This window comes from Chiloscyllium plagiosum, chromosome 16 (assembly GCF_004010195.1).
Source record: "Chiloscyllium plagiosum isolate BGI_BamShark_2017 chromosome 16, ASM401019v2, whole genome shotgun sequence".
Classification (NCBI taxonomy): domain Eukaryota; kingdom Metazoa; phylum Chordata; class Chondrichthyes; order Orectolobiformes; family Hemiscylliidae; genus Chiloscyllium; species Chiloscyllium plagiosum.
The window spans coordinates 41,075,249-41,100,556 of NC_057725.1; the positions used below are offsets into that span (position 1 = coordinate 41,075,249).

General features: G+C 40.4%; 1 protein-coding gene across 7 annotated transcripts in view; it reads right to left on the bottom strand.

Moving 5' to 3' along the window:
* The window catches only part of LOC122557824 (USP6 N-terminal-like protein), a 264,478-nt gene that overhangs the window by 71,236 nt on the left and 167,934 nt on the right, over positions 1-25,308 (bottom strand). For all 7 annotated transcript variants that reach the window (XM_043705913.1, XM_043705909.1, XM_043705912.1 and 4 more), the window contains 3 exons: positions 20,613-20,661; positions 19,050-19,170; positions 13,290-13,384 (listed from right to left, as the gene is read on the bottom strand). In XM_043705913.1, the coding sequence (XP_043561848.1) occupies positions 13,290-13,384; positions 19,050-19,170; positions 20,613-20,661 (265 nt within the window). The remainder of the gene's footprint in view (positions 1-13,289; positions 13,385-19,049; positions 19,171-20,612; positions 20,662-25,308) is intronic.

Below are 25,308 nucleotides of genomic sequence, written 5' to 3' on the forward strand. Positions count from 1 at the left end.
CCTATTAGACCCCTTGCATTGAAATAAATGCAGTTTAGTTTATTAGTCCTACCTTGTCCCTGCCTGCCCTGACTGTTTGACTCGCTTCTGTTCTCAACTGTACCAGTCTCAGATTGATCTCTTTCCTCACTATCTCCCTGGGTCCCACTCCCCCACCTTACTAGTTTAAATCCTCCCGAGCAGCTTCAGCAAATGTCCCTGCCAGTAATTACTCCCCTTCCAGACTTTATAGAGGTTTACAAAATTATGAGGGACATGGATAGGGTAAATAGGCAAAGTGTTTTCCCTGGGGTCGGGGAGTCCAGAACTAGAGGGCATAGGTTTAGGGTGAGAGGGGAATGATATAAGAGAGACCTATGGGGCAACTTTTTCACACAGAGGTTGGTACATGTATGGAAGGAGCTGCCAGAGGAAGTGGTGGAGGCTGGAACAATTGCAACATTTAAGAGGCATTTGGATGGGTATATGAAGGGTTTGGAAGGACATGGGCCCGGATGCTGGCCGGTGGGACTAGATTGAGTTGGGATATCTGGTCGGCATGGAAGGGTCTGTTTCCATGCTGTACATCTCTATGACTCTATGATGCCTTGACTGACTGTGACAGGCTGTCGGCTCTCTTCATCCCATAAAGTACTTTCCCCCATGACTTTCATATATTTGCTTGAAGTACATGCAAACGCATGTATGTGCTAGCACATACAATCAGTTTTGATATAATGTGATAGTTTTGCTCTCGTGTGACCTCGCATTATAAGAAAATTGCACAATAGCTGTGCCATTTAAACTAACGGGGCTGGCATTGTGTAATAACAAACTCGTGTTGAAGAAACACACATTATAGCAGGTGTGACTTAGCACAGTGCTTCACAGTGAACATTTCCAGCCCATTGTCTGTTCAGCACACCCCACCATGACCAGCTGCCTACCCCTCTATCTGCCCTAAAAATCAATGTGTGACAAAGAAGCTGACAGACCGTAACTCAGCACCAAAAACTGATTCCATAGCATACACAATATGGCTAGCAACCCACAAGTCTGTGAGTGTGAATAAGAAAACCATAGACAGGGACTGGGACCCTCCAAGTAAGTACAAAGTGAGTGAGAACTAAGAAAACAAACTAAGAAGCATAAGATGCTTCCTTTGCAGATGCATGAAAACCGTGTGTGACCCTGGTTGCAAAGTAAATGGACAGAAACATGCAAGTAATTTGTGTCCCTGAGCTCCAAATTAAAATGTTAAGAGGCTGAAGTGGTGTCTGAATTGGTCTGAGAATAGACATGATGATGTGGTAAGGTTGGGGTTTTGTCGATGCTGGCATGCACAGACAGAGTTGAGTAGAATAGTGGTCATAAAACAAGCAGGGACATTATTGTGAAGCAGCTGTTGGATGATGGGCAGGACAAATATATGACAAGTTGCAGCTGTCAGATATCTGTTCTGATTTACCTGTCAGGAATTTGCAATCTCTCATTTCTATTTCGTTTCTCAAGGGAACATAGCAGAGGAGGTGGTGTATAAATAAGGTGAATTGGGGCTTTAATGTGATGTAAATACATAGCAATAAGGCTATTGCTGCTCAATGGTGTGATTTTGAAGTTCCCATTGAAGGCATGAGTGGAAAATCACAAACATTTTTCATGATGTTGAGATTCTGACTTTTTTCCAGTACTTCCCTACCTGCTAGCCATTGCTCATGCCACACCAAAGTAGGGAAATTTCCACCCATTACCTTTGATCCTGATAAAAGCTTTGAATTGGAATTAAATGAGAGCTTTAATGCACAAATACGAAACATATCAACCTGCAATAAACATTAAGGGCTAACAGTTAAAATACTCGATGAGTAACCCGAAGACTGGCGGCAAGGAAAAGGTGTAGTTCACCCAATAATAGTGCCAAGTTGACAAGGCAGATGCACCTCAGGTCTCTGGTGTGGGCAGCATGGTGGGTTGCTACCTGCACAACTACCTGCATATGAAGAAGCCATTAACATATTGGCTTCTTCTCGTTAACACTCAATAATGGCTGATCCGCTATGACTGATTAGATCCCTGAACCCAGTCAAGTGCAGAGAATTAATGGCAGCATTCTCCAACCCTTAAATCTCAGAGTCACTGATCACAGATAAGACAAAGGAAAACAGACTACAAGAGTAGGCTTGCTGAGAATATACAAACTGATTGTAAAATCTTAAAAGGGGAGCACTTCTGGATACAAATAAGAAAAAAAACCTTAAAAGGGAGGGGTCTTATAATGCAGTCGTAGTATCCTTATCACTGGATGAGGAGGCCTGGACTCAAGTCTCACCTGCTGCAGAGGTGAGTAATAATATTTCTGAACAGGCTGATTAGAAAATATCTGAAGTCTTTAAAAAATCCCTTCCCTAACTCTCCCTCACCTTTGATGGTCTGCAATGGCCTGAATGGACTTTACATGTAAATTCATCAGTTGAAAAACATAGACGATTTACTGATAGTGATGGACAGATGAAAAGAAAATTGCAGGTGATTTGATGATGGGAGAAAAGTCAGTTGTATATACGAGCAATTCTGGTTAAATTATAAAAACTAAAATCTTAAAGGCAGGGTTCTTGTGCTGCACTGTTAGTGTCCTGACCACTGAGCCAGAAGGCTTGGGTTCAAGTCCCACCTGAACCAGAAACATATCGTAATGCTTCTGAACAGGTTCATTAAAAAAATATAAAATCTTAAAGGTCCAGGCAGAAGCCTATGGAGGGGGTCAAACCAGCCTACTATCTGCCCCTGTTCTATGGCTGAGTTCATGCCTGCCTGTCCTTGGTGAGGGAGCACACCATGTCCACCAATATTCTCGATGCCTTTACAGACAGGGACTGTAGGGACTAGAGTACTTTCTCTCTCCTTTCATGTCCATTTTGATTTAGGGCCTTCTTACCTCTCCTTCTCCATTAATGGTCTGCATCGCCCTTAATGTGCTGTGCTTGTAAATTTAATCAATTAGAAAATTAGCGATTTACTGGTGGTGATTAATGGATTAAAAAAGCATGGATGATGGGGGGGTGGGGGAGAGGAGAGGTGGAGAAAACAAACTCAGTTGTACGTAAGAGCACTTCTGGATATAGGAAAGAAAATTTCGAAAACAAAAGTTTTACTCTACTAATCCCCAGGGCCCAAATTCTACATCTCAGGAGTACTGAAAGAAATAGCCCTAGAATTATTGGATGCATTGTGGTCATCTTTCAAGATTGTCAACTCTGAACAATTTTTATAGATTAGAGTCTAGCAATGTCTCCCTACTAATTAATAAAAGGGGAGACAGAGTAAACAGGGAATTATGGTCTTGCCAGCCTGACATCTGCAGTCAGAAAAAAATACATGAGACCATTATAATCAAACTAATAGCTGAACACTTGGGAAAACAGTGACAGAATTGGACAGAATCCGCATGAATTTATCAGAGGAATCATGCTTGACAAAGCCACTGGAATTCTCTAACTAGTGAAGTTGGTCAAGGGAAACTAGAGAATGTGGATTATTTGGACAAGGTCTTATATAAGAGATTGACATGTACATTTAAAATACGTGGGATGTGACATGGATAGAGAACTGGTTGGTAGACAGGAAACAAAGGGTAGGAATAAATGGATCACTTTCGGAGAGGCAGTAAGTGATGAATGGGGTACTACAGCGATCAGTGCTTGGACCCCAACTACTTAAAATAAATGTTACATGATTTAGAAGAGGGAACTAAATGCAATATCTCCAAGTGTGTAGACAACACAGAGTTTGGTGGGAGGATGCAGGGATTGTTCAGTCAGATTTGGACAAGTTGAGTAAGTGGGCAAATGCATGGCAGAAAGAATAAATGTCGATAAGTGAGAGTTGTCCACTTTGATAACAAAAACAGGAAAGCAGATTATAATCTGAATGGTGATACATTGGGAAAAGGAAAGGTGTAATGAGATCTGGGTGTCCTTATACACCAGTTGTAAGAGTAAGAATGTAGGTGCAGCAGGAGGTGAAGGCAGCAAATGCTATTTTGTTTTTCATAGCAAAAGGATTTGAAGCAGGAATGTCTTGCTGTAATTGTGCAGGGCCTTGGTGAGACTACACATGGGGTACTGCATGCAGTTTTGGTTTTATCTGAAGAAGCATGCTCTAGCAATGGAGGAAGTATAACAAAGCCGTACCAGACTGATTCCTGGCATGGTAGAACTGACATATGACGACAGGATGGATCAGTTTGTACTATATTGAAAGTTTAGCAGAATGAAGGGGATCTCATTGAAACCTACAAAATTCTCACAGCATTTGACTGGGTAAATGCAGAAAAGTTGTTCCTGATGACTGAGGAGTCCAGAACCAAGGTCACAATTTAAGGACACAGGGTAGGCCATTTCGGTCTGAGATGAGGATGAATTTCTTTACTGACAGAGAGGTGAGCCTATGGAATTCTCTACTACAGTAAACGGTTGAAGCTAAGAGACAATGTTTTCAAGGGGGAGTTAGATATAGTTCCTTGGGCTAAAGGAATCAAAGGATATGGGAGAAAGTAGGAAGTAGGTACTGAGTTGGATGATCATACTGAATGGTGGAGTAGGCTTGAAGGGCTGAATGGGCTACTCTTGCTCCTGTTTTCTATGTTTCTTTATTACCAATGACTAATCTGGTTTAGGATTACAAATTATACTCTAAATAATATGATACTTATTGTGATCTAACAGCCAATTGAATATTTCAGTTCTCAAATTTAAGATGCTGACAGATTTATAAGCCAACTTTAAGGAGGATTTATATAATGACAGATACCTGAAAGGAATTACAAATTAGCAGCATCAGAATTATGCATAAGTTCATGTCCCAAATTTCACCCAACTGTAAGTCACTCGGAGCCTAAGGTTAGAAGAGGTATTAAGTAATTACTTTGTATCTGTCTTTATCGACAAAGCTGATGCTGCCTATGTCTTGATATCAGATGAGGAAACTCAGTCACTAGATGATTTAAAATTGATAAGCAGGAGGTATTGGATAAGCTGTCAGTATTTAAAGTCAATATCACACTGGGACCTGATGAGATGCAACCAGGATATTGAATGAAGTCAGAATGGAAATTGCAGAGGCACTGGCAATAATCTGTCACTCTTCCATTGTTTCAGGGATGGTGCTGGAGGACTGGAGAATTGTAAACATATGCCCTTGTTCAAAAAATGTTTTAAAAATCGCCCAGCAATTGCAGACCAGCCAGTTTAACTTCAGTGGTGAAGTTATTCTATAAACAATTATGGAGGATAAAATTAATAGTCATATGTTAAAATATAGGTTAATTCAGAAGAGACAGCACCAGAAGTCCTGAACGGTTTGATTACCTTGCTGAAGTGTTTTCAAGAGGGAACAAAGAGGGTTGATTAGGGCAAGGCTGTTGATGTCAGGTACATGGACTTTCAAAGACTATTTAATCCAGCACCGCACAACAGATTTACAGTAAAGTTAGGGTTTATAGAATAAAAGAGAAAGTAGCAACATGGATACAAAATTAACTGAGTGACAAGGAACAGTAATTGTCAATCAATATTTTTCAAGATGGCGGAAGGTTTGTAATGGAGATCCCTAGGTATTGATTAGGACTAATGCTTTTCCTGACATGTCAAGGTGGTCAGGAAGTGTTGGTGTGCAGGCAACAGTTTCATAGTTTACAGATAACATACTTGAAATAATTGTAAATTGTAAGGAAAATAGTGTGAACTTCAAAAAGCCATTGATAAATTGATAGAATATACAGACATGTGGCAGATGAAGTTCAATATGGAGAAGTGTAAAGTGATATACTTTCGTGCAAAGAACATGATGAGACAGCATAAAATTAAGAGTACTATTCTAAAGGGTGTGCAGGAACAGACAGATCTGGGTATATACGTGCATAAATCATTAAAGGTAGAGAGAACTGTTAAAAAAAGCACACAGTACAGGCATACAGCACAAGATCAGGCTTATACTGAACTTATCTAGCTCACTGATTAAACCTCAGCTGGAGTGCTGTGTGCAGATCTGGGCACCTCATTTTGAGGAGGATGTGAATCAAATGGTAAGTGTGCAGAAGAAGTTTAACAAAATTATTCAGAGATGAGAATCTTCAGTTATGAGGATAGATTACAGAAGTTAGGGCTGTTTGCCTTGGAGAGGAGCTGGCTGAGGAGGAATTTGTTACAAGTTTTCAATATCACATGGAGTCTGAACAGATAAGGAGAACTTGTTCTTGCTTGTACCAGAGTGTACAGTATTAAAGTGCTTTGCCAAAAAAGTAAATTGGAATTGAGAAAAAAACTTTTTCATGTAGCAAATAGTTTGGGTCTGGAATGTGCTGACTGGAGTTACAGTTGAGGCAGGTTTAACTGAGGTATTCAAGAGGTCATTGGACGTTTATTTAAAAAGAACGATGTGAAAGGGAAGAGGCAGGAGTTTGGTATGAGGTCAAAATGTTCAGTCAGTGCAGAGAGCATTCTGTGATTCGATATCACCAATATTCCATTATCAGTGTTGATATATTTCAAGGATGACTTTTTACAAAAAAAATTATGATTCAGCGTTGTAGTATCGTGTGTGTGTGTGTGTGTGTGTGTGTGTGTGTGTGTGTGTCAAGAAGTCAAATAGCTCTTCTGATTTCAGGAGACAAATATAAATGCCTGAATGTCACTGAGCTGGCAATCTGTAATATCCAAGCCAATACTCTATTTTTAACTTGTGCCCTGCAGGTGACCTATGATTTTCCTTGTGTTATCAAGTTTCAGATTAGTAGCCTAGTACGTAAGCTTTACTACCATTTACAAAATAGCAGTATAGTTGGCAGTCTTCTATTCTATTACACCAAACATAAAACTAATTTTTACTGAACTTTAATATAATTAGGAATTCAAACAGGCATAGTTTGAAATTTATATCTAACAATAGTGAAAAACTAAAAAGAATATTATTACACAAAGAACATAATTTAATGCAAATAGCATATAGATTAGAAATAATTTTATACTTATTTTCAGTCTTACATGACAGGAACTACACTTGGCCACTAAATGGAAGCAAAAGTGCTGGGGGAGATTTTGAAACCCCTTGCTCAGTTGAAACAAAATAATAATGGTGGGTAATGACTTACTGGTCCTCTCTCACTGATGGTGCGATCATCCCTATCTAAACCATGTTGAGAAATTAGGCATGTAGTCAGCCTGCTTGAGTCAGGTGGTGGTTTTCTCATATAGAAAGGAAACCAACAGCCTTTAGGACAACATGAGGTAGTGTGTGTGCAGACCAACTTTGCACAATATCAGGTGGAACTCCAACTAAAGGGAAGCCTAAAAGGCATGCTTTGATTAATTATTTTTAAGAGGCTGAAAGGAACAGGAGGACCACAACCTGATTGAGTATATATTTCTGGGATTTCAGAGCAGCAAGGGAATTAGAAACAAAAGTATTGTTTGGTCTTTTTTGGTTCATAGTTTGAAGGTTCTTTTAACAGGATAAGTTGCTCAAGATTGGGGAACCTGCACAAAGCAAAGAGTGACACCACAGAAAACCCCCATAAATTCATTGGTTAGGAAAAGCTCCTAATTTTACTGTTATAATTATTTTCAGATTAAAAGCAAATAGGAAAAGTATTTTACAGATTAAGTCTAAAAGACCAGTAGGAAAACAAAAAGAGCTAAGTAAACAAAATAGAAACACAGGTCCAGGCGATTTGTTGTACCTGCATGATGCAGGAGTTGGTGGACCCCATTTTGGTTCATTCTGACAATATTTGTATCAAATGTCAGTTTCTCTGACTCAGAGTTTATGACCTGGAGTCTGTGCTTCGAGATGCGACACATCAGGGAGAAGGAGAGTTACCTGGAGGCTGTGTATCAGGAAGCAGTCAACTTTTAAGATCAACTATCTCAAATTTGGTCTGTGGTCAGGGACAGGAGGGTGTGACTACGAATGAGGAAGGTAGACAGATCCAGGAGGTAGTGCTGGAGGAGCCTCACTCTTTGATATTCACTAACAGATTTGAGACTCTTATTCCCTCTATGGAAGGAGAGTGAGGGCTGCAGGGAGGATGAACAAATTAACCATAGCACACTGGTGGCATTCAAGAGTGGGAAGAAGAGATGTGTAATTGTAATCGGGGATCGTATATTCAGAGGAACAGATATTGTTCACTGTGGCCAGCATCGAGAGTCCCAAAGATTGTGTTGCCTGCCTTGTGTTCAGGTTCAGGATCTCTCATTTGAGCTGCAGAGGAACTTGGAGTGGGAGGGTAAAGATCCATTGTTGTGGTCCATATAGGTACCGAGGATATAGGTGGAAAGAGGAAAAAAGTTCTGCTGAGGGAACATAAGCAGCTAGTGGCTAAATTAAAGCAGAACCAAAAGGGTAATAATCTCTGGATTATACCTGAGCCCCGAGTTAATTGACAAGATTGAAGAGGTAAATGCATGATTCAAAGATTGGTATGGGAGAAATAGGTTTTAATTTGTAGGACATTAGCACCAGTACTGGGGAATAAGGAAGCTGCTTTAAATAGAATCCCTACAGTGGGGAAGCAGGCCATTTGGCCCAATGAGTCCATCCTGACCTAACCCCTATCCTATCCTTGTAACCTTACATTTCCAATGGCTAATCCACCTAGCCTGCACATCCCTGTACACTATGAGCAATTTAGGATGGCCTATTAACCTAACCTGCACATCTTTGGACTGTGGGAGGATACAGTTACACCTGGAGGAAACACATGCAGACACGGGGAGAATGTGCAAACTCCACACAGTCACCCAAGGCTGGAACTGAAGCCGGGTCAATGACGTTGCGAGACAGTGGTGCTAACCACTCAGCCACTGTGCTACCCCTGTCCTAATGGCATACACTCCACTTGAACCATATTGGGACCAAAGTCCTAGCAAATACTAACATGAGCATAACTAGGGTTGTAGTTAAAGCTTTAAATAGGTGTGGGTTCAGTTACTTGGAAAACTAGCATTTCAAAGGTAAAGGAGAAGGTAGGATTGAAGGTCAGTGATGTGGCCGATTGTTATCAGAAAACAAAAGCAAGGGACAGAATGTGTGAATGTGATATTGCACCAAGGAACCATAATAATGTAGGGAAATTTGATAATAGAACAAGCTTTAAGGCTTTGTATCTTAATGCACACAGCATTTGCAATAAGGTGGACAAATTCATGGCGCAAATAGGAAATGGATATTATGTTATAGCCATTATAGAAACATGCTTACAAAGAGATCAAAACTGGAAACCTAACATTTGTGGATGTTTGACATTTTGGAAAGTCAGGAGGAATGAATAAGGTGGTGGGACAGCACCACTGGTAAGGGATGAAATGAGGACAGTTGTGAAGGACAATCTGAGCTCAAATAATGTAGAGTCCATTTGGGTGTAGGTATAAATTAGAAAGGGAAAGATGACACTGGTAGGAGTAGTGTACAAACCCCAAATAGTAGCCACTGTGTGGCAAAGGATATAAATCAACACATAGGAGAAGCATGTGAAAAGAATAGAGTACTAATCATGGGTGACTTTAATCTTCATGTTGATTGGATTAATCAAATTGGAAGAGTTACTATGACAACAAATTCATCGAGTACATCAGGATAGTTTCCTAGTGTGATATGTTATGGAGCCAACCAGGGAAACAGGCAACCTTGGATCTGGTAATGGATAATGAGGCAGGCTCAATAAATGACTTTAGACCAAAAGATCCCCTATGAAGTAGTGATCTTAACAGGATAGAAATTAATTTTCTGTTTGAGAGCGAGAAACCTGATTGGAAACAACTGTGTTTAACTAAAATAGAGGGAATTACATTCAAGTGGGGACAGAATTAGCTAAAGTTAGCTGGGTGGATAGATTAGTGGGAATGACAGTAAGAAAATAATGGCAGACATATCAGGAACTATGTCATGACTCTTTGAAAAGATGTATCCTATTAAGAAGAGAAGATTCTAAGAAATGGATAAACTAACCATGGCTAACCAATTAAGTTTAAGGAGAGATTAAGTTGAAAGTAAAATAATATAAGGAGACCAAATTCAGTGATATCCTCAAATTCTAGGAAGAATTCAGAGTTCAGCAAAGGAAGACTAAAAAGGTTATAAATACAGGGAAAATAAACTGCAAGGGCAAACTAGCCAGGAATATTAAAACTGACAATAACAGCTTCTATAAATACATAAAACAGAAAAGAGAAGTCAAAGTGAACATAGGCCCCTTTGAAAATGAATTTGGGGAGACAGTTATGGGGAACAAATGAATAGCAGAGGAGCTAAACAGATATAAACAGTCTTTATAGTGGAAGATACTTCAAAAATCCCATTAATACTGAAGAATATGGGGGCAGAATTAAGTGCCATCATCATCAATAGAGAAGTATTATTATACAAGATGATAGGGCTAAAAACAGCCCAATGGCTTGTAACCTAGAATCTTAAAATGGGTAGCTACAGAGATAGTTGTATTTTTCCAAAAATCCCTGGATTCTGGAGAAAAACCAGAGGATTGGGAAAAATGTCAATGTGACACCCTCTTTAAAAAGGGAGGGAAAAAGCCAGTAACTACAGGCCAATTAGTCTAACATTTATTGTTGGAAAAATATTGGAATTAATTATTAAGAAAACAATAGCAGAACATTTTAAAAAATCATAGTCTAATCAAGCAGAGTCAGCATAGCTTGATGAAAAGAAAAAAGATGTATTAGAGTTTTTCAAGGAAGTCTCAACCAGAGTAGATAGAGGGGAACCAGGAGATATGTTGCTATGTGGATTTCCAGAAGGCATTCAACAAGGTACCTCACAAAAGGTTAAGTCACAAGATAAGAGTCCACAATGCTAGAGGTAGTATATTGACAATGGATAGAGAATTAGCTATCAGACAGGGAATAGCAAGTGAGGATAAGGGGTTCTTTTTCAGGTTGGCAACCTATGACCAGTGAGGTTCTACAGGGATTAGTGCTGGAATTGCAACTGTTTACAATATAGATTAATGACTTGGACAAATGAAGCAAATGTACAGTAGTCTAATACAGCCAGCACAAAAATAGGTGGAAAGGCAGATTCGCAAGAGGGATATCAAACTGTTTGTAGGTAGATATTAATAAGTTAAGTAAGGAAGCAAAAAGTTGGTAAATGGAGTATAATTGGGAAAATGTGAAGTGGTTCATTTTAGAAGGGAGAACAAAACAGTATTATTTAAATGGAGAAAACTACAGAAAACTGCAAGACAAATGGACTTGGGGGTACTTATGCACAAAACACAGACACCTAGCACGTGGGTGCAGCAGATAATCAGGAAGGCTAATGGAATGTTGGCCCTTATTTCAAGGGAGTTGGAATATAAGAATAGAGAAGTTTTACTGCAACTGTACATAGTGTCTACAAGTACAATAAGCAATTTTGGTCCCCTTATTTCAGAAAAGATATTATTTCATTAGAGGCTGTTCAGAGAAGGTTCAATAGAATGATCCCCAGTATGATGGAATTGTCTTATGAGGAAAGATTAAACAGATTTGGAATCTGCTTATTGGAGTTTCAAAGAATGAGAAGTGATTTCATTGAGACATATAGGATTCTTACAGGGCTTGACAGAATAAATGCTGAGAGGATGTTTCTCCTCATGGGAGAGTCTTAGACTAGAGGGCATTGTCTCAGAATTAAGGGGCACCAATATGAGTCAACTGAGGAAGAATTTATTTGCCCAGATGGTTGAGTGTCTTTGAAGCTCCTTGCCACAGACAGCTGTGGGGGCAGAGTCCTTGTCATGTTTAGGTCTGAGACAGATAGATTATTGTTTATTTGGGGAGTAAGGGTTTTGGGGAAGGGGCAGGAAAGTGGAAGCAAAGAGTTATCACTCAGCCATGACCTACTGAATGGCGGAGCAGGCTCAAAGAACCAAACAGTCTACACCTGTTTCTATTTCTTATAGTCTTATGGTTTGGCATGAGCTGAATTATAATAGATTATAGGTGTGGGCGTGCACATGACTTGCAAAATATGGGAACGTGGAGTGAGTGGTGATGAAATTTAGAGGGCCTAATGATTGACAAAGTTAAAGAGAAAACTGAAATGAGCCTTTTAAGCAGACTATCTCAGCACTTGGCAATTCTATGGTTGCCTCCAAATTGTGTGTCAGACCCAGTTTATCCTGCATTTGCCTCCAATTCCCCAAGGATCCTGCCACTTGGGCATCTTTTCCTGAGGTGGCTGAGTGGAACCAGAACATTTCCCAAGTTTGCTTACCTGCCTTGGGGAGAGAAATTTCAAGTCCTTGACATAGCCATAGAGATCTACTGCAAGAAAAAGGCCCTTCACCCCATTTGCATCTGCACCAGTCAAATACAATCACCTAACTATTCTAACCCCATTTTCTAGTACTTGGCTCATATTGTTATTTGCCATGGCATCACAAGAACACATCTAAATACTTCTTAATTGTGAGGGTTGCGGCCTCTACCATCCTCACAGGCAGTGAGTTCCAGGTTTTCATCACCTTCTGGATAAGAACATTTTTCCTCACAACTCCTCTAAACCTTCTGCCCTTTATTTTAAATCTATGTCTCAGGTCATTGATCTGTCCACTAATGGAAAATGTTTCTTCCTGTCTACCTTGTCTATGCCTCTAAATTTCATATATCTCAATAATGTTCCCTCTCAATCTTCTCTGTTCCTAGGAAAAAACCCAAGCATGCCAAATCTCTCTTAATAACTGAAACTCTCTAATTCAGCTAACATCCTCGTAAATTTCCTTTGCACCCTCTCCAGTGCTAGTGTTTCAACCGTTGACATGATCCCCAACCACCCATGTTTTGGGAATTAATATATTGCCCTTAGTCTCTAAAATTCATGTGACTATGTATGTTTTTCCTGCCCTCTTCTCCAGCATTCTCCTGTTCTCTCTTCTCATTTTCCACCAGCTGTCATTAAACTTATCGCCTATAGGATGCCCACATCTGACTCCTCAACCTTCTTCTTATGTACAAAACTCAGTATCCATTTTCTCTCCGTTGTCTCATTCATGTTAATGTAATTAATTTAATTTGGTACTCAATCAAAGATCTAGGGAAACTGGTAGAAGAGGCACCTCAGCCAAATTTCTGGCACTTCAGCTGCAATATTACTAGATGTATGGCAATAGTGGGTAGGTAGGGCATTTAATTATTGCTCCTACAGTTTTTGGCAGCACCATGAGTAACGACAGAAGTAATAAAAGAATAACAAACACAATAAAGCAAATGATGTGAGGCTCATTAAAATTTAAAGAAAACAGAACTTCTTACCATATGCTTCTTAAGCTTTGGCACGAGTTTACTTAAAATCTGATCATGGTGTGCCTGGAACCGTTGGAGCTTTGGAAATCCAGGAATAAAAAACCCTGAAAATAAAATAATTAACTTATTTAATGAATTTATGGTCAAAACATAACTTCAATACTGACAGTGGTATTGAAATTGGGCCTTGTTTCACTTGTCTTACAGACTCCATTATCCTCTTGCCAGTCTTAAACACCACCTCATCCAACTGTCCTATTGTCCTCTTGTCCTTTCTTGAGGGCGCGTGAGACAAATTACCCAAAATTGATTATTTGAAATGTGTGAGCTGCTATTGAGGTATCAATAACAGGTATCAACAGCTCACTACATTTTTGTGTTAAGGTTCCAAGAGCCTATTTTGGGTAGATTTAAGGCCCCTTTGGGCATATCATCTGAACCAAACAACATTTGCCACAATAGATTCTATATTCAACATATAATCATGCTAACTCAGCGAAAGGAGGAATTTTGGGATTCTCACCTCATTACTCCATAAATGTTAGCAATCTGCCTTTCGGCATTTATTTATCATTAATGGTTTGCTAATTTTGTATTAAAGAGGCTTGACAACAAAAGTGGATTGGGCTTCAAGCCTTTGACACTTGTGATTTCTTTGAGAAACAGAGGTGAATAATTATTCTGGTTGTTATAAAAAATAAAATATAATTGAAATTGAGATTGTGAACTGAAAGTAGTTGAATATAACCAATAAGAAAGCAGAAAAATGATAGACAAAGGCACTGCATAATTATGTCAGAAATGTTATAGTAAAATTGGATTACTTGTAAACACCGTAACTTTCTATTTTTCTGTTTTTGATTGTGGACTGAAATAGGAAAAAGACTGATTTAAAAGCCAAGGATTGTTGAAGGATTACTGCACTTTTAAAAACAAGTCATCTGACATACATTGTAACCACCAATCAACAGTTGGAGTAAAGTGCTACACTAATTCTTCTTTTCTACTCGTCTAAACAAGTAACAAGTAACACTCCCATTGCTGGTGGATATTGAACCCATGCCTTTTGACCCAGAGGTAGGGCAACTATCAGCACATTACAAGATTCTTTTTGATAATCCTCTACTATATTTTGGAAAAGTAGGGAAAAGCTTTGCAGAGATCTGAACTTGTGATTTCCTGTTAACTATGTAGGTACTTTTAACAAACTCAACCAAACATATGTATTTTCAATCAACTTGTTCAGATATATTTGTGGCAGGGTGGGACTTGAAACCAGACCTTCTGGCACAAATTCCTAAAGTATTTTGAATCAACTTATTTGGTATATGTTATGGCACATCAAGACAGATGGAACTTAAACCTGGACCTTCTGGCCCAGAAGCAAGGACTACACCACTATACCACAAGATTTATTCAGAATCATGAATAGGTAAGGTTTAGAGATATATGGGCTAAATGCATGCGAACAGGACTAGTTTAGTTTGGCAAATTTGGTCAGCATAGATGAGTTGGACAGAGGGGTCTGTTTTCATGGAACATAGAACCATACAGCACATAACAGGCCCTTTGGCCCTCAATGTTGCACTGACCTGTGAACTAATCTAGACTCATCCCTCTACACTATCCCATCATCATCCATATGCTTATCCAAGGATTGTTTAAATCTCCCTAATGTGGCTGAGTTAACTACATTGGCAGGCAGGACACTCCACCCCCTTATCACTCTTGAGTAAAGAACCTGCCTCTGACATCTGTCTTAAATCTATCACCCCTCAATTTGTAGTTATGCTCCCCTGAACAAGCTGACGTCATTATCTTAGAAAAAGGACTTTCACTGTCTACCCTACCTAATCCTCTGATCATCTTGTATGTCTCTATCAAATCCCCTCTGACCCGTCTTTTCAAATGAGAACAGACCCAAGTTTCTCGGCCTTTCCTCATAAGACCTTCCCTCCAGACCAGGCAACATCCTGGTAAATCTCCTCTGCACCTTTTTTGATGCTTCCACATCCTTCCCGAAATATACACAACCAGAACTGTACACAATATTCCATGTGCGACCGCACTAGCATTTTGTACAGTTGCAGCATGACATTACGGCTCTAGAACTCAATCCCTCTAACAATAAAACCTAACACACCGCATGCCTTCTTAACAGCACTATCAGCCCGGGTGGCAACTTTCAGGGTTCTATGTACATGGACTCCAAGATCCCTCTGCACATCCACATTACCAAGAATCTTTCCATTGACCCATTACCAAGAATCTTTCCTGTTATTCTTCTCAAAATGCATCACCCAACATTTATCTGCATTGAACTCCATTTGCCTGCTCTCAGCCCAATTCTGCAGTTTATCCAAGTCCCCCAGCAACTGCAATTTTCTTTCAGATTGTCCACTACTCCACCGACTTCAGTGTCATCTGCAAACTTACTAACCCATCCACCTATGCCTGCATCTAAGTCATTTATAAAAATGACAAACAACAGTGGTCCCAAAACAGATCTTTGTGGCACATCACTAGTAACCGGACTCCAGGCTGAATATTTTCCAACAACGACCACTCGCTACCTTCTTACAGAAAGTCAGTTTCTAATCCAAACCACTAAATCACCCTCAATCCCATGCCTCTGCATTTTCTCCAACAGCCTACCATGTGGAACCTTATCAAAGGCTTTACTGAAGTCCATGTACACCATGTCAACTGCCCTACTCTCCTCCAATTCTTGGTCACCTTCTCAAAAACTCTAAGGTTTGTGAGACATTACCTGCCCTTCACGAAACCATGTTGGCTATCTGAAATCAAATTGTTGCTTGCGAGATGATTATAAATCCTTGTTCTTATAATCCTTTCCAAATCTTTTCCTTCAACAGACGTAAGGCTCCCATGTCTATAAATTATCTTGGTCATGTCTAATGCCATTCTTAAACAAGGGCACACCATTTGCAATCCTCCAGTGCTCTGGTACTAAGCCTGTACACAATGACGACTCAAAGATCAAAACCAAAGGCCCCGCATCTCCTCCCTAGCTTCCCAGAAAATCCTTGGATAAATCCAATTCAGCCCATAGGACTTGTCTACTTTCACTCCTTCTAGAATTGATAACACTTCTTTCTAGTCTAATGTCTCATATCTCATTCTTCTCCTCTACAATATTTTCCTTTTCCTGAGTGAAAACCGATGAGAAATATTCATTTAGCAGCTCTCCGATTTCCACAGGGTCCACACACAACTTCCCACTTCTGTCTTTGACTGGCCCTATTCCTACCCTAGTCATCCTTTTATTCCTCACATATCTGTTTCATGCTGTATAAATCCATGACTCTATAACTGTTGTTTACATTGCTATTTATTCAAGTAATGGGGCAAGCTCTAGTAGCCAACAAATTGGAGCCATGGGACGATGTGAGAGAGGAGATTTGGCAGGCAATACGAAGTTGATTGGTCTTTGAAATAGTTATCAATGATCAATTATCAATGACAAAGACTTTCTGCCTGCCAACAACTATGTGATTGGCTCCCAGATACCCTAGAATTTGGGGTGTGAATGCTCAAGTCAAAAGCCATTGGACCTCTGCTTTGTAGTAAAAAGAATCAAGCTTGAAGATAGCTAGTTTATTTCCAACCATGAGCTATTGTAAGCTGTGACTTTTATGTCATAAGTCAGAGACCTTCATAAGTATGGATCAGTCACTCTGTGTCTTCTGAAAACAAGTGTTAGTACGTGGAGAAAGAAGATCAAGGAGCTGTGTCCTCATAAGCCAAAAATAATTGTCTCAGCAAATTTGGGGACATGGACCATTGAACTGCCTTTCCAGTGTTTTCCTCCACTTACAACACTCATTTTTTTGTGTCAATCTATATGTACTTGTAGAGGGGGAGATTGTAAGTGGGTTACAATTTTAATTGGTAGAGTAAAATGTTGATAGTTCATAATTGTTTGACTATAGTTAGAATCTTTATTTGTCATAAATTGTAATTCTTGTTAAATATGTCATGCTAGGAGAAAGTGAAGACTGCACAGATGCTGGAGATCAGAGCTGAAAATCAATTTTAATTGGTAGAGTAAAATGTTGATAGTTCATAATTGTTTGTCTATAGTTAGAATCTTTATTTGTAATAAATTGTAATTCTTGTTAAATATGTCATGCTAGGAGAAAGTGAAGACTGCAGATGCTGGAGATCAGAGCTGAAAATCAGATGCTGGAGATCAGCCCTGAAGAAGGGCTCATCCCGAAACGTCGATTCTCCTACTCCTTGGATGCTGCCTGACCTGCTGCGCTTTTCCAGCAACACATTTTCAAATATGTCATGCTGTCAACTTGAGTCTAAAAGATAGGTAAATTGGGGAATTCTATGTAGTTTTTAAAACCGATGATGACTCCAGGTATAGGGATAGGGCGGGTGGCTGTTGGGGTCGGGGTGGGGGGGTGATGATGATGGGATTGGAGCTTGATTATTAACACAGTACTTCTCCTGTCTTTCAGGAGAAGAAAAGGCATTAAAGAGCATGCTTGCTCCAATCTAATTAAAAGCTGGAAAACAAATGCTGTTACTGATTGGAAATTACGTGGGAGGGGTCACCAGGAAATAAGTTTAGCATTCAGATTAGATCTTTATCCATTCCATTCAAATGTATTTACAGTATTTAGGGATAACAGATTATGGAGAATCTAATTTGTACGTCAAGATGTATGAGGATTGCCAAGTTTCTGGTTATATCAACTGGGAACATTTTAGCAATGATCTTCACTTAATCAGCTTGGATAAATTTAATTGTCATATCTTTAATAAAACACTATAAACTATATGATTTAACATCGAGTTAAATGCATACCCCATCTTCACTCAGCCAAGATTGACATCCTTTATAATTTGGCATTTTCCCCCCATAAATACATAGTAAGTGTTATGAAAAAGACTGTCCCACCTGTAAGACTTATGAACCCATCAGATTGCCAGGAATTTTCCAATCACAGCAGTGTTATTGGGAACAGTAGGTAAACTCTTACCAGAGTATTGCGTGAGGTTAGAGTTCAAAGTGAATGAGGTCACTCCACTGAGGCCAGTAAGGCATGTCCCAGCTCGGCATGTCCCAGCTCGGCTTACAGCCTGGCCAAACAGAAGAAATCTCTCAAGCAAGCTTACAGCTAGGCTACATAGTATGTGCACTCTTCACCACTGGTGAAGTATGCTGGAAAAGCGCAGCAGGTCAGGCAGCATCCAAGGAACAGGAGAATCGACATTTCGGGCCTAAGCCCTTCTTCAGGAAAGGGCTTTTTCCTGAAGAAGGGCTTATGCCCGAAACGTCGATTCTCCTGTTCCTTGGATGCTGCCTGACCTGCTGCGCTTTTCCAGCAACACATTTTCAGCTCTGATCTCCAGCATCTGCAGCCATCACTTTCTCTCACTGTTGAAGTATGCCCTAATATAGGAAGTAATTAGTCTTATCAGTCTTGCATCCTGTTTGACCAATGGCTCCCCAATAATGCAGTTCTATCTTAACAGTGCAATGAAATGTCAACCATTTAACATGGTTAAGTGAGTCAATATTGGACTTGAACTCATCTATTTATTTAACACATTCTCAGAAAATACACAAAAAAGTATAGCACTAATGTTCCATGCTAAAAACTTGCAAAATTTTCAATGATATCAGTGACAGGCAAACATGAACAGTGTTGAGTTTCCAAACTTTCATACTTGGTCAAGAAGTTAGAAGTGCATATAATATTCATCATTCTGTCAGACTGCTGAAGTGCTTACCATGCATTGCATGTTTCTGATCAGTGAGTAATTGAGACAGTGCCCAGAATGCATCTTCTTCATTCAAATACATCAGTAAAATTGCTGCAATTTGGCTCATTCCTTGACAATAACTCACTTCCTGTGAAGAGAAGCATTATTAATTTCCTACTCATAAGATATCATATTGTATCTGATGTTTCTATAAGAAACAAATAATGAATTATAAATTGAATAAAATAGAAAACTGAAAACAAATTATATTCTGCACAGAAAAAAAACACACCAGAACAAAAATGAATAGTTAATAAATTACTTAATAAATAAATGAGGAGAAACTTATAGCTGTTTAATTAACATTGCATATTGTGTATTCCTGGAAGAAATAAATAACAGGTTTAACTTGTTAATCATGTTATTATTCATGGTGATCTATTTTCACTGGACACTGGAAAAGTGTCTAGCTCTCCAAGCAGGTGTTTTATCCAAATTAGCATTCCACTGATGGCAAACGTGGTTTCAGCTGCCATAGTCCTGAGTTCACTGCTCTTCTATTTACCTTTTCTTGTCCTTCTCTAAGATGCTCATTAAACATACCTTTTTGATCAAACCTTGGGATACTACCCTAATATCTCCTTCTGTGTCTTGGTGTGAAACTTGGACCAATGACATTTTTGTGAAACTTGTTGAAATGTATTGCTACTTTGGTTCGCTTTTCTTCCTCATTTACATATAACCTTTTGGTAACATAATCCACAATGATGGGGTTAGTTCTCACATGTACTCCAGGTCTATTTCTTTGTCGTCCCACTTGACTACTTTGTTGACTACTGCTCATTTGATATTCAATTCTAGATGAGATTAATTTTCCTTAAGTTAAACCCTGGAACGACTAAAGCTGATATCTTCTGCCCTTGCACAAGCTCTGTACCCTTGCCACTGAGTCCATTCTGTGTCCATTATTGCTTCAAACTGAACTCAGAAACTGGGGTGTGCTGTTTAATGTTAGCTGAGTTTCCAATCCCACACTGTCTCATGAAGACCATCGACTTTCACCGTAACTATTTCAGTCCCTGCCTCAGCTTATCTGCCACTTAATCCCTGATCCATGCCTTTGCCACTACTCAAATTGCTTCTTCAACATGCTCTTTGCTGATCTCTCATCTTTCACTATTCATTCAAAATGTCACTGCTCATATCCTAATCCATAATGGATCCTAATTGCCTTTCATCCCAGTTCCTTGCTACATTATACTGGTTGCTAATCTTCCTATTTAAAATTATCAATCTCCTTTTACTCTATTTATCCAAACAAGATTATCTAGATCTTCCCTCGTTCTTATGTTATTGGCTTTGTGTACGTTTAAGATCTCTATTTGTGATCGGAATCTATCACTTTTAACTTAATATGGAATTCATAGATTTGGTTACGAGATGAGAAATGCATCTTCAAGACTGAAATCTGCAAATTTCCAACATGAACTGCTTAAAACTGCAAGTTGACCATTGCTATTAGGGTTTTAAATAATATTTACTACATATGTCATTATACGTTAGGAATTAAACACAACTCAATTTTCTTACCGTGTTGTATACAGAGTAAGCGGCGAGTACATGAAACAATGCTTGCTGTCTGTATAAAGAAAATTCAATTACAATTAGAAATAATACAACTTCAAATATCAGTTAAAGAAAATCTCCTTTTCTTGTAGTTTGTGGATGTTACATTACGAAACTATTGGACAAGAACTTCTATCTAAGCATCATCATTTTAAAACCCAGTTTTAATGAAAAGCTCAATTAAGAACCTTCTTTTTCTTTATTCTGTCATGGGATATGGGTGTCATTGCAGCATTGATTACCCATCCCTAAATGCCCAGTGAGCAATTGAAAATGTCAATCACACTGCAATTGATTTGGAGTCACATGTAGGCCAGACCAGGTCAGACAGTCTTTCCTGCAGGATATTAAGGTACCGGTGGGTTTTAAATGGATTCAAGTTGAGACTGTGGTGCTGGAAAAGCACAGGTCAGGCAGCGTCCGAAGAGCAGGAGAATCAACATTTTGGGCAAAAGCTCTTCATCACGAAGGAGGTTTGAGAACCAAGACAAGTGGAGATAAAAATGGGAGGGGGGTGGGGTTGGGGTGAAGGTAGCTGACAGTGCGATGGAGGTGGTGGTAATGGTGACAGGCCAGAGAAGAGGGTGGAGCAGACAGGTGGGAAGGAAGATGGACAAGTAGGACAGGTCATGAGGGCAGTGCTGAGTTGGAAGATTGGATCTGGGATAAGGTGGGGAGGAAGGGAAATGAGGAAACTGGTGAAATCCACATTGATCCCTTGTTAGTGGTCCCAAGGCGGAAGATGAGGTATTCTTCCTCTAGGCATTGGGTAGTTAGAGTTTGGTGATGGAGAAGGCCCAGGACTTGTATATCCTTGGCAGAGTGGGAGGGGAGTTGAAGTGTTCGGCCATGGGGCGGTGGGGTTGATTGGTGCGGATGTCTCAGACGTTTTCTGAAGTGTTCTGCAAGTAGTCGTCCTGTCTCCCCAGTGTAGAGGAGACTGCATTGGAAGCGATGGATACAGTAAATGACATGTGTGGAAGTGCAGGTAAAACTCTGATGGACTTTGAGGCCTTTGGCAGAGGTGAGGGGGGAGGTGTGGGTGCAGGTTTTGCAATTCCTGGGGTGGTAGGGGAAGGTGCTAGGAGGGGAGGATGGGTTGGTGGGGGGCATGAACCCGACAAGAGAGTCACGAAGGGAATAGTCTTTACGGAACGCAGATAGGGGTAGGGAGGGAAATATATCTCTGGTGCTGGGGTTCATTTGTAGGTGGCAGAAATGGCAGAGCATGATGTGACGTATATGGAGGTTGGTGGGGTGGAAGGTGAGGACCGGGGTGAGGCGGGGTTCTGTCCTTGTTGTGGTTGGAGGGATAGGGTAAAGAGTCGAGGTATGGGAAGTGGATGAGATGCGCTGGAGGGCATCGTCGACTATGTGGGAGGGGAAATTGCGGTCCTCCTGGGAGCAGACGTGATGGAGGTGGAGGTATTGGGATAAGAGATAGCAATTTTATGGATGCAGCGTGGGAGGAGGTGTAGTCGGTGGGTTTGTAGAAGTTGTCTGTATTGAGTCGGTCACCGTTAATGGAGATTGAGTGGTCCAGGAAGGGGAGGGAGGTTTGCGAGATGTTCCAGGTGAACTTAAGGTCAGGGTGGAATGTATTGGTGAAATTGATGAACTGTTCAACCACTTCGTGGGAACACGAGGTGACGCTGATGCAGCCGTAAATGTAACAGAGGACAAGGTGGGGAATGGTGCTGGTGTAACTGCAGAAGATGGACTGTTCCACGTAACCAAAGAAACAGGCATAGCTGGGGCCCATGCGGGAGCCCATGGCTACCCCTTTGGTCTGAAGGAAATGGGAGGATTCAAAGGAGAAATTATTGAGGGTGAGGACCAGTTCAGCCAAACAAATAAGTGTGTCAGTGGAGGGATACTGTTGGGAATGCTGGGAGAGCAAGAAACTGAGGGCTTAGAGGCCCTCGTCATGGCGGATAGAGGTATATAGGGACTGGATGAAGATGAGGCATTGGGGCCAGGGAAACAAAAGTCTTGGAGGAGGTGGAGTGCATCGGTGGTGTCCCAAACGTATGTGGGGAGCTCCTGGACCAAGGGGATAGGACAGTATCAAGGTATGTGGAGGTGTGTTCGGTGAGGCAGGAGCAGGCCGAGACAATAGGTCACCCTGGGGCAGTAAGGCTTCTGAGTCTTGGGTAGATGGTAGAAGTGGGTGGTGTGGGGTTCCCAGACTATGAGGTTGGAAGGTGTGGGTGGGAGATCCCCTGAGATGATGAGGTTGTGTACGGTTTGGGAGATAATGGTTTGGTGATGGGAGGTGAGGTCATGGTCAAGGGGCAGTAGGAGGAGGTGTCTTTGAGTTGGTGTCTGGCTTCAGTGGTGTAGAGGTCAGTGTGCCAACTACCACTGCGCTGCCCCCCACCCCTTGTCCGCTGGTTTGATGATGAGGTTGAGGTTGGAGTGGAGGGAGTGGAAGCTGTGCATTGTGAGGGCGAGAGGTTGGATTGGTGAGGGGGTGAACAGGTTAAGGCAGTCAATGTCCCGTCAGCAGTTGGAAATAAAGAGATCAAGGGTGAGTAACAGACCAGCACGGGGTGTCCAAGAGGATAGGGTGTGTTGGAGGCAGGAAAAGGGGTCCTCGGAGGGAGGGCGGGCGTCTTGGTGGAAAAAATAAGCCCGGAGATGGAGGCAGCAGAAGAAGTGTTCGATGTCGCAATGCTTGTTGAATTTGTTGATCTGGGAGCATTGCTGAAACGAATGTTTACTTCAAGTTCAGTGTGTGTGAGAGTATTCCAGTTCTGGGTGGGCAGTGGGTCAAAGCAAATGCATTTGCATCTAAATTGGCATAAATACCAAATATCAGTCAAACGATTTTGGTACAGGAAATTGAAACATAAACATGGTATAATATGAATGTTGCTTTGAAATTATAGTTGTGGCATATTGTCTCAGCATATTAAATATCAGATCCTTGATCTGAATCTCGAGTACCACAATGAATTAGTACTTAAGGCTAATAGAACTCCTTTGACATGGGCTAGATATTTTAGGAAAAAAACATGTGTTCAGCTATTTTCTTCCATTGTTCTAGTGCATATAAATTGGAATGAAAAGTCATGCAGCATCAATGGGGCAAGTCAATATCTTTGACAAAATCCTTACAATTTTGTCCCCTTAGTGTACAGTAGGCAAAGAAATGTTTACATCTACACAATATCTCAAGGTGGAATATATTTCCAAGTCACAATAGGAATACAGCAAAAGACATCCTCTGAAATTCCCATTAGAAAACAAGGCATGAACTCAAACGTCGATTCTGCTGCTCCTCGGATACTGCTGATGTGCTGTACTTTTCCAGCAACATACTCAACTCTGATCTCAGCATCTGCAGACCTCACTTTCTCTCAGTCAATGGTTGCAGATTTTGAAAGCAGATCTGCAACAGCGGCTCTTAAAATGTTCCAATCGACCTGTTCTGAGATGTTATGATACAACTTTGGAGCAGATGCAACTAGAACCCAGGCCTCCTGGCTCAAAGTTAAGGACACTACCATTGCACGACAACCCCAAACAGCGGTTCTGGAGATGTTAATTGCTAACACCTGCAGTCTTGATGTGGTGAAAATTTAACTCCTGTTAAACACTTGTGCAAACAAATTAATTTATTTGTATGTCTATATGGAGTAATTTAATTGAATAAGTAATCATTTGATAATAGTAGATTCAGGAAAATTAACTATTTTCATTTGCTATTTTTTATAGTGTTTGTTGAATGGTTTGCATCAAATACTTAGATTACTTTTACCCATTTGAGGATTTATTTAAATAAGGTTTAATTTAGATACCAATAAGATTTCAAAAGAAAAGTAGGATCAATCTGGATGCTTTTTTAAATGTAGTGCTGCCTTACCAGAAAATCTGAAAGCCTTGACTCAAGTGGCATGGAGAACTATGACAGATCAACTATTAGGATTTACGATTCTGATTATTATAAATAGTAATAAATATAGCAGTAAAAATTCAACTTTTAGCTGTTGATGGAAATGAACATAGAGTCATAGAGATGTACTGCATGGAAACAGACCCTCCGGTCCAACCTGTCCACGCCGACCAGATATCCCAACCCAATCTAGTCCCATCTGCCAGCACCCGGCCCATATCCCTCCAAACCCTTACTATTCATGTACCCATCCAGATGCCTCTTAAATGTTGCAATTGTACCACCCATTCCATATACGTACCACCCTCTGTGTGAAAAAGTTGCCCCTTAGGTCTCTTTTATAACCTTTCCCTCTCACTCTAAACCTATGCCCTCTAGTTCTGGAGTCCCTGACCCCAGGGAAAAGACTTTGCCTATTTACCCAATCCAAACCCCTCATAATTTTGCAAACCTCTAGAAGGTCACCCCTGAGCCTCTGACGCTCCAGGGAAAACAGCCCCAGCCTGTTCAGCCTCTCCCTGTAGCTCAAATCCTCCAACCCTGGCAACATTCTTGTATATCTTTTCTGAACCCGTTCAAGTTTCACAACATCTTTCCGATAGGAAGGAGACCAGAATTGCACACGATATTCCAACAGTGGCCTAACCAATGTCCTGTACAGCCGCAACATGACCTTCCAACTCCTGTACTCAATACTCTGACCAATAAAGGAAAGCATACCAAACGGCTTCTTCACTATCCTATCTACCTGCGACTCCACTT